The following is an 18,999-nucleotide window of genomic DNA, read 5'->3' as shown; positions in this document are numbered from 1 at the left end:
AAGCTCAAACGTGCTGCGTAACACGAGAATGAACCTCATTGGTTCTTGCTGAAGCTCAAACGTGCTGCGTAACACGAGAATGAACCTCATTGGTTCTTGCGGAAGCTCAAACGTGCTGCGTAACACGAGAATGAACCTCATTGGTTCTTGCGGAAGCTCAAACGTGCTGCGTAACACGAGAATGAACCTCATTGGCTCTTGCGGAAGCTCAAACGTGCTGCGTAACACGAGAATGAACCTCATTGGTTCTTGCGGAAGCTCAAACGTGCTGCGTAACACGAGAATGAACCTCATTGGTTCTTGCGGAAGCTCAAACGTGCTGCGTAACATGAGAATGAACCTCATTGGTTCTTGCGGAAGCTCAAACGTGCTGCGTAACACGAGAATGAACCTCATTGGTTCTTGCGGAAGCTCAAACGTGCTGCGTAACAAGAGAATGAACCTCATTGTTTCTTGCGGAAGCTCAAACGTGCTGCGTAACACGAGAATGAACCTCATTGGCTCTTGCAGAAGCTCAAACGTGCTGCGTAACACGAGAATGAACCTCATTGGTTCTTGAGGGAGCTCAAACGTGCTGCGTAACACGAGAATGAACCTCATTGGCTCTTGCAAAAGCTCAAACGTGCTGCGTTACACGAGAATGAACCTCATTGGCTCTTGCAAAAGCTCAAACGTGCTGCGTTACACGAGAATGAACCTCATTGGTTCTTGAGGGAGCTCAAACGTGCTGCGTAACACGAGAATGAACCTCATTGGCTCTTGCAAAAGCTCAAACGTGCTGCGTAACAGGAGAATGAACCTCATTGGTTCTTGCTGAACTCAAACGTGCTGCGAAACACGAGAATGAACCTCATTGGTTCTTGCTGAACTCAAACGTGCTGCGTAACATGAGAATGAACCTCATTGGTTCTTGCGGAAGCTCGAACGTGCTGCGTAACACGAGAATGAACCTCATTGGTTCTTGCAGAAGCTCAAACGTGCTGCGTAACACGAGAATGAACCTTATTGGCTCTTGCTGAACTCAAACGTGCTGCGTAACACGAGAATGAACCTCATTGGTTCTTGCAGAAGTTCAAACGTGCTGCGTAACAGGAGAATGAACCTCATTGGCTCTTGCAGAAGCTCAAACGTGCTGCGTAACAGGAGAATGAACCTCATTGGCTCTTGCGGAAGCTCAAACGTGCTGCGTAACAGGAGAATGAACCTCATTGGCTCTTGCTGAAGCTCAAACGTGCTGCGTAACACGAGAATGAACCTCATTGGTTCTTGCTGAACTCAAACGTGCTGCGTAACACGAGAATGAACCTCATTGGTTCTTGCTGAACTCAAACGTGCTGCGTAACATGAGAATGAACCTCATTGGCTCTTGCAGAAGCTCAAACGTGCTGCGTAACATGAGAATGAACCTCATTGGTTCTTGCAGAAGCTCAAACGTGCTGCGTAACACGAGAATGAACCTCATTGGCTCTTGCAGAAGCTCAAACGTGCTGCGTAACACGAGAATGAACCTCATTGGTTCTTGTGGAAGCTCAAACGTGCTGCGTAACACGAGAATGAACCTCATTGGTTCTTGTGGAAGCTCAAACGTGCTGCGTAACAGGAGAATGAACCTCATTGGCTCTTGCTGAAGCTCAAACGTGCTGCGTAACACGAGAATGAACCTCATTGGTTCTTGCTGAACTCAAACGTGCTGCGTAACACGAGAATGAACCTCATTGGTTCTTGCTGAACTCAAACGTGCTGCGTAACATGAGAATGAACCTCATTGGCTCTTGCAGAAGCTCAAACGTGCTGCGTAACATGAGAATGAACCTCATTGGTTCTTGCAGAAGCTCAAACGTGCTGCGTAACATGAGAATGAACCTCATTGGCTCTTGCAGAAGCTCAAACGTGCTGCGTAACACGAGAATGAACCTCATTGGTTCTTGCTGAACTCAAACGTGCTGCGAAACACGAGAATGAACCTCATTGGTTCTTGCTGAACTCAAACGTGCTGCGTAACATGAGAATGAACCTCATTGGTTCTTGCTGAACTCAAACGTGCTGCGTAACACGAGAATGAACCTCATTGGTTCTTGCGGAAGCTCGAACGTGCTGCGTAACACGAGAATGAACCTCATTGGTTCTTGCAGAAGCTCAAACGTGCTGCGTAACACGAGAATGAACCTTATTGGCTCTTGCTGAACTCAAATGTGCTGCGTAACACGAGAATGAACCTCATTGGTTCTTGCAGAAGTTCAAACGTGCTGCGTAACAGGAGAATGAACCTCATTGGCTCTTGCAGAAGCTCAAACGTGCTGCGTAACAGGAGAATGAACCTTATTGGTTCTTGCGGAAGCTCAAACGTGCTGCGTAACACGAGAATGAACCTCATTGGTTCTTGCTGAACTCAAACGTGCTGCGTAACACGAGAATGAACCTCATTGGTTCTTGCTGAACTCAAACGTGCTGCGTAACATGAGAATGAACCTCATTGGCTCTTGCAGAAGCTCAAACGTGCTGCGTAACACGAGAATGAACCTCATTGGTTCTTGCTGAACTCAAACGTGCTGCGTAACACGAGAATGAACCTCATTGGTTCTTGCTGAACTCAAACGTGCTGCGTAACATGAGAATGAACCTCATTGGCTCTTGCAGAAGCTCAAACGTGCTGCGTAACATGAGAATGAACCTCATTGGTTCTTGCAGAAGCTCAAACGTGCTGCGTAACATGAGAATGAACCTCATTGGCTCTTGCAGAAGCTCAAACGTGCTGCGTAACACGAGAATGAACCTCATTGGTTCTTGCTGAACTCAAACGTGCTGCGAAACACGAGAATGAACCTCATTGGTTCTTGCTGAACTCAAACGTGCTGCGTAACATGAGAATGAACCTCATTGGTTCTTGCTGAACTCAAACGTGCTGCGTAACACGAGAATGAACCTCATTGGTTCTTGCGGAAGCTCGAACGTGCTGCGTAACACGAGAATGAACCTCATTGGTTCTTGCAGAAGCTCAAACGTGCTGCGTAACACGAGAATGAACCTTATTGGCTCTTGCTGAACTCAAACGTGCTGCGTAACACGAGAATGAACCTCATTGGCTCTTGCGGAAGCTCAAACGTGCTGCGTAACAGGAGAATGAACCTCATTGGCTCTTGCTGAAGCTCAAACGTGCTGCGTAACACGAGAATGAACCTCATTGGTTCTTGCTGAACTCAAACGTGCTGCGTAACACGAGAATGAACCTCATTGGTTCTTGCTGAACTCAAACGTGCTGCGTAACATGAGAATGAACCTCATTGGCTCTTGCAGAAGCTCAAACGTGCTGCGTAACATGAGAATGAACCTCATTGGTTCTTGCAGAAGCTCAAACGTGCTGCGTAACATGAGAATGAACCTCATTGGCTCTTGCAGAAGCTCAAACGTGCTGCGTAACACGAGAATGAACCTCATTGGTTCTTGCGGAAGCTCAAACGTGCTGCGTAACACGAGAATGAACCTCATTGGCTCTTGCGGAAGCTCAAACGTGCTGCGTAACACGAGAATGAACCTCATTGGTTCTTGCGGAAGCTCAAACGTGCTGCGTAACACGAGAATGAACCTCATTGGTTCTTGCGGAAGCTCAAACGTGCTGCGTAACATGAGAATGAACCTCATTGGTTCTTGCGGAAGCTCAAACGTGCTGCGTAACACGAGAATGAACCTCATTGGTTCTTGCGGAAGCTCAAACGTGCTGCGTAACAAGAGAATGAACCTCATTGTTTCTTGCGGAAGCTCAAACGTGCTGCGTAACACGAGAATGAACCTCATTGGCTCTTGCAGAAGCTCAAACGTGCTGCGTAACACGAGAATGAACCTCATTGGCTCTTGCAGAAGCTCAAACGTGCTGCGTAACATGAGAATGAACCTCATTGGCTCTTGCAGGAGCTCAAACGTGCTGCGTAACACGAGAATGAACCTCATTGGCTCTTGCAAAAGCTCAAACGTGCTGCGTAACAGGAGAATGAACCTCATTGGTTCTTGAGGGAGCTCAAACGTGCTGCGTAACACGAGAATGAACCTCATTGGCTCTTGCAAAAGCTCAAACGTGCTGCGTTACACGAGAATGAACCTCATTGGCTCTTGCAAAAGCTCAAACGTGCTGCGTTACACGAGAATGAACCTCATTGGTTCTTGAGGGAGCTCAAACGTGCTGCGTAACACGAGAATGAACCTCATTGGCTCTTGCAAAAGCTCAAACGTGCTGCGTAACAGGAGAATGAACCTCATTGGTTCTTGAGGGAGCTCAAACGTGCTGCGTAACACGAGAATGAACCTCATTGGTTCTTGCGGAAGCTCAAACGTGCTGCGTAACACGAGAATGAACCTCATTGGCTCTTGAGGAAGCTCAAACGTGCTGCGTAACACGAGAATGAACCTCATTGGTTCTTGCGGAAGCTCAAACGTGCTGCGTAACACGAGAATGAACCTCATTGGCTCTTGCAGAAGCTCAAACGTGCTGCGTAACACGAGAATGAACCTCATTGGTTCTTGCGGAAGCTCAAACGTGCTGCGTAACACGAGAATGAACCTCATTGGCTCTTGCAGAAGCTCAAACGTGCTGCGTAACACGAGAATGAACCTCATTGGTTCTTGCTGAACTCAAACGTGCTGCGTAACACGAGAATGAACCTCATTGGTTCTTGCTGAACTCAAACGTGCTGCGTAACATGAGAATGAACCTCATTGGCTCTTGCAGAAGCTCAAACGTGCTGCGTAACATGAGAATGAACCTCATTGTTTCTTGCAGAAGCTCAAACGTGCTGCGTAACATGAGAATGAACCTCATTGGCTCTTGCAGAAGCTCAAACGTGCTGCGTAACACGAGAATGAACCTCATTGGTTCTTGCTGAACTCAAACGTGCTGCGAAACACGAGAATGAACCTCATTGGTTCTTGCTGAACTCAAACGTGCTGCGTAACATGAGAATGAACCTCATTGGTTCTTGCGGAAGCTCGAACGTGCTGCGTAACACGAGAATGAACCTCATTGGTTCTTGCAGAAGCTCAAACGTGCTGCGTAACACGAGAATGAACCTTATTGGCTCTTGCTGAACTCAAACGTGCTGCGTAACACGAGAATGAACCTCATTGGTTCTTGCAGAAGTTCAAACGTGCTGCGTAACAGGAGAATGAACCTCATTGGCTCTTGCAGAAGCTCAAACGTGCTGCGTAACAGGAGAATGAACCTCATTGGCTCTTGCGGAAGCTCAAACGTGCTGCGTAACAGGAGAATGAACCTCATTGGCTCTTGCTGAAGCTCAAACGTGCTGCGTAACACGAGAATGAACCTCATTGGTTCTTGCTGAACTCAAACGTGCTGCGTAACACGAGAATGAACCTCATTGGTTCTTGCTGAACTCAAACGTGCTGCGTAACATGAGAATGAACCTCATTGGCTCTTGCAGAAGCTCAAACGTGCTGCGTAACATGAGAATGAACCTCATTGGTTCTTGCAGAAGCTCAAACGTGCTGCGTAACATGAGAATGAACCTCATTGGCTCTTGCAGAAGCTCAAACGTGCTGCGTAACACGAGAATGAACCTCATTGGTTCTTGCTGAACTCAAACGTGCTGCGAAACACGAGAATGAACCTCATTGGTTCTTGCTGAACTCAAACGTGCTGCGTAACATGAGAATGAACCTCATTGGTTCTTGCTGAACTCAAACGTGCTGCGTAACACGAGAATGAACCTCATTGGTTCTTGCGGAAGCTCGAACGTGCTGCGTAACACGAGAATGAACCTCATTGGTTCTTGCAGAAGCTCAAACGTGCTGCGTAACACGAGAATGAACCTTATTGGCTCTTGCTGAACTCAAATGTGCTGCGTAACACGAGAATGAACCTCATTGGTTCTTGCAGAAGTTCAAACGTGCTGCGTAACAGGAGAATGAACCTCATTGGCTCTTGCAGAAGCTCAAACGTGCTGCGTAACAGGAGAATGAACCTTATTGGTTCTTGCGGAAGCTCAAACGTGCTGCGTAACACGAGAATGAACCTCATTGGTTCTTGCTGAACTCAAACGTGCTGCGTAACACGAGAATGAACCTCATTGGTTCTTGCTGAACTCAAACGTGCTGCGTAACATGAGAATGAACCTCATTGGCTCTTGCAGAAGCTCAAACGTGCTGCGTAACACGAGAATGAACCTCATTGGTTCTTGCTGAACTCAAACGTGCTGCGTAACACGAGAATGAACCTCATTGGCTCTTGCAGAAGCTCAAACGTGCTGCGTAACATGAGAATGAACCTCATTGGTTCTTGCAGAAGCTCAAACGTGCTGCGTAACATGAGAATGAACCTCATTGGCTCTTGCAGAAGCTCAAACGTGCTGCGTAACACGAGAATGAACCTCATTGGTTCTTGCTGAACTCAAACGTGCTGCGTAACATGAGAATGAACCTCATTGGCTCTTGCAGAAGCTCAAACGTGCTGCGTAACATGAGAATGAACCTCATTGGTTCTTGCAGAAGCTCAAACGTGCTGCGTAACATGAGAATGAACCTCATTGGCTCTTGCAGAAGCTCAAACGTGCTGCGTAACACGAGAATGAACCTCATTGGTTCTTGCTGAACTCAAACGTGCTGCGAAACACGAGAATGAACCTCATTGGTTCTTGCTGAACTCAAACGTGCTGCGTAACATGAGAATGAACCTCATTGGTTCTTGCTGAACTCAAACGTGCTGCGTAACACGAGAATGAACCTCATTGGTTCTTGCGGAAGCTCGAACGTGCTGCGTAACACGAGAATGAACCTCATTGGTTCTTGCAGAAGCTCAAACGTGCTGCGTAACACGAGAATGAACCTTATTGGCTCTTGCTGAACTCAAACGTGCTGCGTAACACGAGAATGAACCTCATTGGCTCTTGCGGAAGCTCAAACGTGCTGCGTAACAGGAGAATGAACCTCATTGGCTCTTGCTGAAGCTCAAACGTGCTGCGTAACACGAGAATGAACCTCATTGGTTCTTGCTGAACTCAAACGTGCTGCGTAACACGAGAATGAACCTCATTGGTTCTTGCTGAACTCAAACGTGCTGCGTAACATGAGAATGAACCTCATTGGCTCTTGCAGAAGCTCAAACGTGCTGCGTAACATGAGAATGAACCTCATTGGTTCTTGCAGAAGCTCAAACGTGCTGCGTAACATGAGAATGAACCTCATTGGCTCTTGCAGAAGCTCAAACGTGCTGCGTAACACGAGAATGAACCTCATTGGCTCTTGCAGAAGCTCAAACGTGCTGCGTAACACGAGAATGAACCTCATTGGCTCTTGCAGAAGCTCAAACGTGCTGCGTAACACGAGAATGAACCTCATTGGTTCTTGCTGAACTCAAACGTGCTGCGAAACACGAGAATGAACCTCATTGGTTCTTGCTGAACTCAAACGTGCTGCGTAACATGAGAATGAACCTCATTGGTTCTTGCTGAACTCAAACGTGCTGCGTAACACGAGAATGAACCTCATTGGTTCTTGTGGAAGCTCGAACGTGCTGCGTAACACGAGAATGAACCTCATTGGTTCTTGCAGAAGCTCAAACGTGCTGCGTAACACGAGAATGAACCTTATTGGCTCTTGCTGAACTCAAACGTGCTGCGTAACACGAGAATGAACCTCATTGGTTCTTGCAGAAGTTCAAACGTGCTGCGTAACAGGAGAATGAACCTCATTGGCTCTTGCAGAAGCTCAAACGTGCTGCGTAACAGGAGAATGAACCTCATTGGTTCTTGCGGAAGCTCAAACGTGCTGCGTAACACGAGAATGAACCTCATGAACTCTTTATGATCTCTTTATGAACTTTGAAGCCTAAAATTGGAAGTTGTGTAGCTGTCAATGGAGGGACAGAAAGCTCTCAGATTTCAACAAAAAGATCTTTATTTGTGTTCCGAAGATGAAAGAAAGTCTTACAGGTTTGGAACGACATTGATGACAGAATTTTCATTTTTGGGTGAACTAACTCTTTAATAGAAGAAAGCGTGAAAAATGACATCTTCATCCTTTATTCAAATATTATGAAAAATATGTTATAAACATATTGCATAGTTGTGTTTGGAGTCGAGTGGTTTATTTTTTCTGATAATGCAATGAAACATGCCAAATTTTGCTGAAATAATTCTTGGCCAAATAATCTTCTCTTATAATAAAACATGGAGCTGTAGTTTGCCTTTTTTTTTTTTGCAAACTAATTTTGTCAGATTAATACCTTAACCAAGTTCAGTGTTTTGTTCTTCCCTAATATCCCTAACATGTATATATTAATTCAAATACAATAATTATTTAGAAAAAATATATATATAATTTTAAATAAATATTTGAATAAAATTATTATTATTAATGTATAGTATATACCATATAAGTTTGACCTAATGTATAGTATATACCATATAAGTTTGAGTTTGAAGAACCCTCTTGGGAACATTACATGCGGGTCACCTGCATCCGTAACACAACATATGCTGGTGACCAGCTTTGCAAGTCCTTTCTGTATGTGAACTTGGTGACCTCTTGACTTTCCCTTGGACTGGTTAATGACATACTGTTCTCGAAGCCTGCCAAAACCTGTCTCCAGTAATCAGACCAAGTTGTTAGCCCATGTAAATGTGTTCATCCCAAAGGATAGAAATGGAAATTATGAAGGATGGGTGTGAGCACTGACCTCAATGAGAGCCCGTCTGCTTCATCAAAGCTTTCTTAGGAATGTAAAAAAGTGCTGCTGCACATAAGAAACACAAGTGAGATCATTAAAAACTATAGCCAGCTAAAAGTGCATTGGCAGTACTTAAGACCATCTGGAAGATATACCGCATTTATGTTTTAGTTTTAATGGTATGAAATTTACTAATAGGGGAATTCTGAAGAATTGTATTGGATGGCCTAGATAATGATCCCATATTCACTATCTTCTCCACTCCAGTGGATGTTTTAGAGCAGTTGTTCTCAGCCCTCATGGTCCACAACTATAGTCCAAGGCTCCACAACTTTTTCGTGGTTGAGTGTTTATCCAGCAAGCAATAGCTGTCATTTCACGGTCTCTGTTAACTCAATACCCGATATAGTCCGGCTATGAGTAACCCACTTCTAGCCAAAATAACCCTGAATTTGGTTACATGTTGTTTTTGCCAAAATAACTTGCACAATGTATGATATTCCATCATGTAAGCAAAGTCAACAGAGATTACAAGGTGTTTGGTTTCATTTCTTTGGTTAGACGTCTATTACATTTTGCCTTGTTTTAGCCTAGACGTCAGGGCTGTGTTTGGACGGCTATTAGATGTCTTTAAAATGCAAAATTGCTTGCTGGGTAAGGACCATTTCCCCCCAATAAAATATTTTAGGTCTTGGCTTATTTAAAAGATAAAAAATAAAATAAAAACATTAATAATAAAAATGTCCATGGAGTTATATTTTATTCATGTACATGATTTTTTTTCCCAGTTCTAGAAATCACAGAATTAGGCTACCTCGCATAGTAAATTTTTTCAAAACAAATGCGAGCTGTGCTTCTAGAAAGAAAAAAATACATCAGCATTTCTCCAGATATGCTGTGAATCAGTATACCACATTGACGAAGGTGTATTCATTTAGTACAGGGGTTTTCAAACTGGGGTCCGGGGACCCCCAGGGGTCCTCCAGATGATTCTAAAGGGTCCCCAGAAAATTTCAGAGAATAAAAAGACTAAATTGAAAAAGAAAAGAAAATTGGATAAAGTCTACCGAACATTCATCTTCAGGTTTATACAACCAACATTAAGTATGGCCAATTTAAATTTGGAAACAATATGTTGCATTTGTAATGTCACACTTACTATTTATCTAACAGTTTAAATGTTTTTTCCATACATAAAAATATATAGATGGATTTTAGGAAGGGGGTCCCTCATATAAGGTTCATCATATTTGGGGGTCCTTGGCGTCATAAAGTTTGAAAACCCCTGTATTAGTATATAATATAATATATATTATTTACTTTAATGCTGTGAATATAATATAATATTATATAATATAATAATGCAATCTGATTAAACCCACAAGACTTAATTTTTAAAAAAAAATCTTTGACTATCTCTGTGTACAATAAGTTTTTTTTTTTTTTTTTTACATCAGTAACATGAAATCTTATTGGTTCATGACACCATATTTGATTTAAAACAAAAGTGAAATTTCCTTGCAAATACATTTTTTTGTGAGTATCATGGAAAATATTAGCATACACTGCGAAATAAGTTTTTCCCCACAAATTGCTAGTTGATTTCACAATGACAAAGAAACAGCAAGTAACACATTTTTTTATATAAAGCAGAAAGAAACAGAAAACCGTGAACGAAATTCTAGGTCTATTTCTAGTTGGGAAACAATCCTTTCGGGACTATTTGCAAACAATATTTGCATTAATTTGCGTCAAATATATTATTAGTCCCGAGATTCTTCGCATTAGTGAATAAATACATAGATCTGCTGTTGATATATTCAAATTCCTTAGTGGGTCTGGGGGTAGCATTTTTGTAAACTGTGTCAAAGGTTCCGGGTTATAATCCGCTCTCATATAGTTTTTTTTTTTTCTTCATTAAAATCAAAGATGTTCATCAATGATTGTATATTAAGAGCATGGACACGTTTGTGTGCATTTTGTTTTGTGATTTCGCCGAAAAGAATAGAGTCTCTCTCCGCAACGGCATTAAGCGATAGATTGACGCGCTTGTCTGTGTGAAGACTGCACGAGCCAAAAGAGAACGTAAACCCCGCCTACTTTGATTTGATTGGCCATCTCAATCATTTTGACATTGACGAGCGCTGTTAGACCACTGAGGCAAACCAGACTAAAAATTTAACTTTTAAACCTTTTTGTCATCCAAACATACAGAGCGCTGCATAATGAAGTGCAGCAGAGCAGTGCAAAAATTTCAAATATTGGGGGGGACAATTTGGCCATTTCTAATTATTGGGAGGGGGACTTGTCCCCCCTCAATGTCTATGGTGGTTACGGCCCTATATCCTAGTAATATGCATGCTAATAAATAAGCAACTAGTTTATAGCGAGAACTAAACCCTTTTTATTTTTTTACAGTGTACAGGTTAAGGAACAACATGAGGGTGATTAAACAATAAAATAATGTAGTATTCGGTTTCTGCTGTGTGACTAACGGATAACCTTTTTTTCTGTTTTGTCAGTATTGGAGATCCTGCAGTTGGTGACAAAAAGAGATTTGTTTTTGGCTGACACTCACATTCTGGAGCTGGAGCAGGAGTGTAGGGAGGCCGAATCTCCTACGGCAGGGGGCACTGAGGATTTCAGCAGCCCCAGCAGCAAAGACAGCAGTCGGCGCAAAGCCAAAGATGTGGAGCTGCTGTACGAGGCCCTGCAGAAAGAGTTGTGGGACGTGGTAAGGGATGCTCTGCGTTGCCCCACCGCCGGACCCAACCTGGGCCTGGTGGTGCAGGTGCTTCAGCAGGAGGAGCAAGCCGATCGGGACTGGGCTCAGAGCGAAGGAGCCGCTCCAGGAGGCCCGCGGCCGAGGGAGTTCAAGAAACGCTGGAGGGAGGCGGTAGTCGAGTTGGCTGATGCAAACTTACCCCGGCACGAAGAAGCACGGGCAGGCGAGCTAGCAGCCTACCTGGATAAGTTAAGAGTCCGTATGGTGGAGGACCTCGGAGCGGCTCGGCGTAATGTAGCGTCTGTGTATCCGGTGGAATATGACTCCTTCCAAGTGTACACACATAGCTACCACCAGGCAGTTACACGTCGACTCCAGGCGATCACCAATGGAGATCTGCAGATCATTGACATATACTCTATGCTAGACTGGCTCTACAACATTTACAATAGGTAAACACCAGCAGTTTGACTAGGTTTATGTCCTCAAAGGGATAGTTCCTTAAAGGGTTAGTTCACCCAAAAATGAAAATTCTGTCATTAATTACTCACCCTCATGTCGTTCGGAACACAAATGAAGATATTTTAGTTGAAAGCTGATGGCTGAGAAAGGCTTCAGATAGGCCTCCATTGGCATTCAGTACATTTAGACTCCCAAGACCCATAAAAGGCACTTAAAATGTCGTTACAAAGTCCATCTCACCACAGTGGCTCTACAATAATTTTACGATGCGACGACAATAGTTTTTGTGCGCAAAAAACGACGCATGCGCGAGAATATGACGTAGTGCCAGCGTTCGGGAATCCATCAAATGCACACTTTAACTCTATTTTGAGCACTACGCCGAGATCTAAAGCACGATCAATGTAGAATTCAACAGCTTAGACACGCGCGTCTTCCTCTGCTTGTAAACAAATCGCTTCTGGGTCATGTGTCCGAACGCCGGATCTGCGTCATATTCTTGCGCATGCGTCGTGGAGGCACACACGGAAGACAAGAACAAGTTGGATAAAGGTGTTATTCTGATTTTTTTTTGCGCACAAAAACTATTGTCGTCGCATCGTAAAATTATTGTAGAGCCACTGTGGTGAGATGGACTTTGTAACAACGTTTTAAGTGCCTTTTATGCGTCTTGGAAGTGTAAATGTACTGAATGCCAATGGAGGCCTATCTGAAGCCTTTCTCAGCCATCAGCTTTCAACTAAAATATCTTCATTTGTGTTCCGAATATGAACGGAGGTCTTACGGGTGTCCAACGACATGAGGGTGAGTAATTAATGACAGAATTTTCATTTTTGGGTGAACTAACCCTTTAAAGGGATTTTAGCCTATTCCCATAAAATGAAACCAAACCGAACCTCCAAAAAAGAGCTATAAAAGTTGTCCATATGACATCTACTGAATGTGGCAGGTTTGACAGCATCAGTTCTTATGCGTCTTGCAACTGGACAAAATGCAAATTATTTGGTAACACTTTATTTTAGTTTCCTTGTTACACATATTACATGTACTTACCATAGTAAAAACAGAATTATGCATAATTACATGCAACTAACCCTCAACCAAACCCTAATCCTACCCTAACCCTATAGTAAGTACATGTTGTCAACTAATACTCAGTACTTGCATATATGATTAAACCGTAACCTTAGAATAAAGTGTAACCAAGATTTAGTTTTGTTTGCCAACTCAAACTTCAAGCTGTTCCTCATACAAACCTCTCATATGACTTTAGAAGACTTTGAAATTAGCATATTTAGTTATAGATATTATTGTTATAGTATTTTTTGTCATGTTTTGGAGCTTGACAGGCCCAATCCTCATTTACGTTTATTGTCAGGGATATTATGCAAAACGTCTATTTTTGTGTTTCACCGAAAACAGAAAATCTTCTGTTGAAAGTTGAAATGACTTTAGGGTGAACAGATTTTGACAGACAAAATTATTTTAGAGAAACATTTTAGAGGAAGAAGGCTACCATTAAAAAGTTTGGGGTCAGCGAGATTTTTTTCTTAAAGGAATTAATTAATGGAATTTATTCAGCAAGGATTTATTAAATTGATGAAAAGTGACAGTAAAGACATTTTTAATGTTACAAAAGATTTCTATTTCAAAGGGAGGCTGTTCTTTTGAACTTTTTATTCATCAAAGAATCCTGAAAAAATAATCATGTTTCTTGAGCAGCAAATCAGCATTAGAACAATTTCTGAAGGATCATGTGACACTGAAGACCATCACAGAAATATATTTAAAACAAAATAGAACACATTTGTTTTGAACTGTAATAATATCTCACAATATTACTGTTGTTACTGTTACTTTTGATCAAATAAAGGCAGCCTTGGTGAGCATAAAGGCCCGTTCACACCAAGAATGATAACAATAAATATAGCTATCGCGATAATTACATTAGTGTCTACACCCCAACACACAACATCGTTCTGTTTATTCGTCTGCCACTTTAAATTAGTTTTTCTATAATACTAACTTATTTGTCTTTACTTCATAAAAGAATGAATGTTTACGGATTAACTTAAATCCTCTAAATATTTTTAAAATACTCCACACAACCACTGGCTTGCATGATAATTCCTTTATTTACAGTATAGCATATTTTATATAGTTTTAATACATATTGCATACATTTAATATTGTTTAACAATTATTGGAAGTAAAAATTAAACATTTAGAAGTAATTCAAGTGTAATCGACCATTCTCTGTTGTCCCGTTTCCACCGATTGTATCATGTTCAGCCGCCCTGCGTTTCACTCGTAGCCGAAATAAGCTATGACTGACTCCATAACCTGTCCATAAACAATCAGTGTGCAGTTCTGAGAACATATTTCAACATCCTAAGTATTTATATTCTGCATCTTTTTGAATAAAATCATAACATTTTATGCAAGGGCAAGGCATCAGGTGTTTCCATCACGCGAAAAGACCAACGCGACACTCGTTTAGGTTACTCATATTGTGCCCCTTATTGTGTTGCTTTGCATAAAATTAAATGATATACAGCACAGTAACAAAGTTATAGATAAAATAAATGTACACAAACCTACCAAAACACTGGCTTGTTACATCTGAGCCAGGAACTGGGTAACACAAAAACCCAAACACAGGGTTGTTATATCTGACCCAGAATCTGGGTAACACGAAAACTACCCAAACACTGAGTTGTTACATCCGACCCAGAATCTGGGTAACACAAAAACTACCCAAACACTGAGTTGTTACGTCTGACCCAGAATCTGGGTAACACAAAAACTACCCAAACACTGAGTTGTTACGTCTGACCCAGAATCTGGGTAACACAAAAACTACCCAAACACTGGGTTGTTATGTCTGACCCAGAATCTGGGTAACACAAAAAATACCCAAACACTGGGTTGTTACGTCTGACCCAGAATCTGGGTAACACAAAAACTACCCAAACACTGAGTTGTTTTGTCTGACCCAGAATCTGGGTAACACAAAAACTATCCAAACACTGGGTTGTTACATCTGACCCAGAATCTGGGTAACACAAAAACTACCCAAACACTGAGTTGTTACATCCGACCCAGAATCTGGGTAACACAAAAACTACCCAAACACTGGGTTGTTTTGTCTGACCCAGAATCTGGGTAACACAAAAACTATCCAAACACTGAGTTGTTACGTCTGACCCAGAATCTGGGTAACACAAAAACTACCCAAACACTGGGTTGTTACGTCTGACCCAGAATCTGGGTAACACAAAAACTACCCAAGCACTGAGTTGTTACGTCTGACCCAGAATCTGGGTAACACAAAAACTACCCAAACACTGAGTTGTTATGTCTGACCCAGAATCTGGGTAACACCAAAACTACCCAAACACTGAGTTGTTATGTCTGACCCAGAATCTGGGTAACACAAAAACTACCCAAACACTGAGTTGTTATGTCTGACCCAGAATCTGGGTAACACAAAAACTACCCAAACACTGGGTTGTTACATCTGACCCAGAATCTGGGTAACACAAAAACTACCCAAACACTGAGTTGTTACATCTGACCCAGAATCTGGGTAACACCAAAACTACCCAAACACTGAGTTGTTATGTCTGACCCAGAATCTGGGTAACACAAAAACTACCCAAGCACTGAGTTGTTATGTCTGACCCAGAATCTGGGTAACACCAAAACTACCCAAGCACTGAGTTGTTATGTCTGACCCAGAATCTGGGTAACACCAAAACTACCCAAACACTGAGTTGTTTTGTCTGACCCAGAATCTGGGTAACACCAAAACTACCCAAACACTGAGTTGTTATGTCTGACCCAGAATCTGGGTAACACAAAAACTACCCAAACACTGAGTTGTTATGTCTGACCCAGAATCTGGGTAACACCAAAACTACCCAAGCACTGAGTTGTTATGTCTGACCCAGAATCTGGGTAACACCAAAACTACCCAAACACTGAGTTGTTTTGTCTGACCCAGAATCTGGGTAACACCAAAACTACCCAAACACTGAGTTGTTATGTCTGACCCAGAATCTGGGTAACACAAGAAACTACCCAAACACTGAAAAATAACCCCAAAAAAATGACCCAAAAGGCTCAACCCAGGATTTGTGTAGGAAAGATTTTCTAGAGTATTGGTGTGAAGACACTTCTTTCGAAAATATCATCAAATTTTACTGACCCCAACTTTTTGAATGAAACAGTAATGTACCAAAGAATGTTGCAAAGAAAATACTGTGGCATTTCACAATAGCAATGGCCTGTTTTCTAGTGTGTATTGTTGCACTGACCATATCCAGTTGTCAAGCCACACACAACTACAGCAAACCTAAAGCAGATTGTTATAAATAGCTTCTGGTTGATATGAGATGTGAAACCCACTCTTGTACCTTCCCATTCCTGTTCCTTCATAATTCAATGTTTCCTTATGAGTGAAGTCCAGACTCAGTTTGTGATTTGCTCTTCCTGTTGTTGCTGCAGAGATGTCCTTGGAACAGTCACCATAACAACACCCATTAACCTCTCGCAGCTCGGCCCACTGCTGCCGACAGAGACGGTGGAAAAACTGGAGCTCGACTGCCTCAACTCAGTCAGGGTAAGAACTGAAATCCTCAAACCTCGTCCCCGAGTATCTTCGAGCCTTTTCTGTGTGGCTTCAACAACGGCACATCCTGTCCACTCAAAGAGATGGCCGGTCGTTGCAACCTGCACGGTCAATTAGAGTGCGGCATTTCAGGGTCAACGCACGGCTTTCCTGTCTACATTGAGCACTACACAATAGGAGTCAGTTTGACAACACATTTTTCCCTTCACTCATTAAGCACCATGAATGTGTGGTCTTTTAATAATCCTTTAGCCCATCCTGAAAATAGTGACATTAGTCGAATACCTAATGTCACAAATGCCTTAATAGTTTGATTGTTTCCTTATGGATGCAATTGTTTCAAACGTACTAGGGGTGGGCGATATACCGGTAGACACGATTAACCGGTAGAAATTTGTCAACCGGTAGAGATTTTAGACTATCGTCTGTATCGCGGTTACGTTCACGTTACGTTCGTGCTGCTAGTCATGAAAGCTTATCGTTTGAATGCGTTTTTAGGCATTGTGTTTTAAAAACAGGTGATTTTAAACCGTTGAAGCTCAATAAGCAGCGACTCATTTCAGTATACGCGCGCGCTCTCAGAACATATACATTTATGAAATTTAATATTTTGTCTTTAATCACTATTTATGCTTGTCTTTCTTCAGAAAAAATATAAACAAAATAAAACATTTGAGCCGGGGAAGTTTACGAAATTTGGTTGATTTGACACAAAATTACCCAAATTATCTGTCATGATGTTAGTTGATCAAAATGGACACCGATACACTGCCAACTCTGTAGGCCTCGTCTTTGATGCAAACGTGGCCATCGTTTCGTCTCACTGTAACATGTCTGTTAACAACAATTAAAGGTGCACTGTGTAAATTTTAGCGGCATCTAGTGGTGAGGTTGCGAATTGCAATCGCCCATGGCTCACCCCTCCCTTTCGAAGCACAGGTAGAAGCTACGGTGGCCGACACAGGACAAAGATGTCGTCGTCTGAGACAGCAGAGAGTAGCTAGTGCTCCGTAGAGCAGTTTGTCCGTTTAGGCAGGGCTGTACGTTAACTTTTTTTGCACATAGCACTGGTGCTACAGAGGTTGAAACTTTTGTAGCACAGCCCACAAAATTGTAGCACATGTATAAAACGTCTGAAAAATGCAAAAAGTGCTATACAATACAAATATTTAAGAATAAAAATAATAATAACAATTATTATTATTATTATTATTATTATTATATTTCACAGAAAAAATAAATCATTAGAAAGGTCTAAGGTTTTATAATAAAATATTGGTAACACTTTACAATAAGGTTGTATTAGTTAACATTAGTTAAGGCATTAGTTAACATGAACTAACCATGAACAACACCTCTGTTCAGCTTTAGTTAATCTTTGTTAATGTTAGTTAATATAAATAGATACAGCTGTTCATGGTTTGTTCATGTTAGTTTACAGTGCATTAACTAATGTTAACAAGATTTTAATAATGCATTAATAAATGTTGAAATTAACATTAACAAAGATAAATAAATGCTTTATAAGTGCAGTTAATTATTAGTTCATGTTAACTAGTGTAATTAACTAATGTTAACTAATGAACCTTATTGTAAAGTGTTACCAAAATATTAAATTATGATTAAAAAAAAAATGTGACTGTAATGTCATAATTTTTGTCTTATTTTATCTTATGTACTCACTGAGAAATGATAGAAAACACACTGCAGTAAATATATTGTTTTTATTAATTTGGTGCTATTATGCGCAGCTGGGTAAATGACTCTTGGGTTTACTGTATGTGCGTCGCATGAAGTTCATTTGTTGCCCTGATTGCACGCATATGCGCGAATACACTAGTATCCAAGATAAATCATCAACACCATCATCCCTTACATGTGTTTTATTGAACTTAATACATTGTAATACGCTAAAACACATATGCAGGTTACGTTTCTTCCTGAACAAATGCGCACCCGAGTCCGTTTCACGTGAGATTTTCATAATTTCACTAAGACAAATCTCAATTTTGGTTTAATTACAGTCAATCGTGCAGCCCTAGATTAGCCTCACACGAGCACAAAACAAATTCTCCCTTCACTCAAACGAACTGTCACCCATGCTAAACTGTATCGCACGCGTGCTACTGGGGTAAATATATTCATCGCACAGACAGTCGCACTGTACAGCCCTGCGTTTAGGTCTTCCGTAGAAACATGGCGGCGCAAAATGGCGACTTCACTCTAAGGGGACCCGCGGTGTATGTTGATAGAAATGGCTCATTCTAAGGTAATAAAAACATAACGATTCATTATGTAAGGTCTTTATACACCACTGAAAACATAGTTATGTATATTATATTGCATCTCTGTGAGTAGATCCTCATAAATATTACACACTGCACCTTTAAGTAATTACTAAAGCTGCAAGATATAACGCAAAGGAAATAAGTTATGATCGTATTTTAACAAGCTATCGTAATATACATATCTATGATACATAAAGCATTAATCGCATATAAACGTATA

At 41.6% G+C, this 18,999-nt stretch overlaps 1 protein-coding gene across 1 annotated transcript in view; it reads left to right on the top strand.

Annotated features, from left to right (window-relative positions):
- exoc3l2b (exocyst complex component 3-like 2b) overlaps positions 1 to 18,999 on the top strand; it is a 60,871-nt gene that overhangs the window by 28,701 nt on the left and 13,171 nt on the right. The window contains 3 exon segments of the mRNA XM_079824024.1: positions 11,194 to 11,848; positions 16,368 to 16,497; positions 16,499 to 16,609. Of these exon segments, the coding sequence (XP_079680150.1) occupies positions 11,194 to 11,848; positions 16,368 to 16,497; positions 16,499 to 16,609 (896 nt within the window).

Source organism: Gobio gobio (assembly GCF_949357685.1).
Source record: "Gobio gobio genome assembly, chromosome: 8".
In the NCBI taxonomy this organism is placed as follows: domain Eukaryota; kingdom Metazoa; phylum Chordata; class Actinopteri; order Cypriniformes; family Gobionidae; genus Gobio; species Gobio gobio.
The sequence above is the reverse complement of the archived record's forward strand: the minus strand, read 5'-3'. Positions and strand labels throughout refer to the sequence as shown.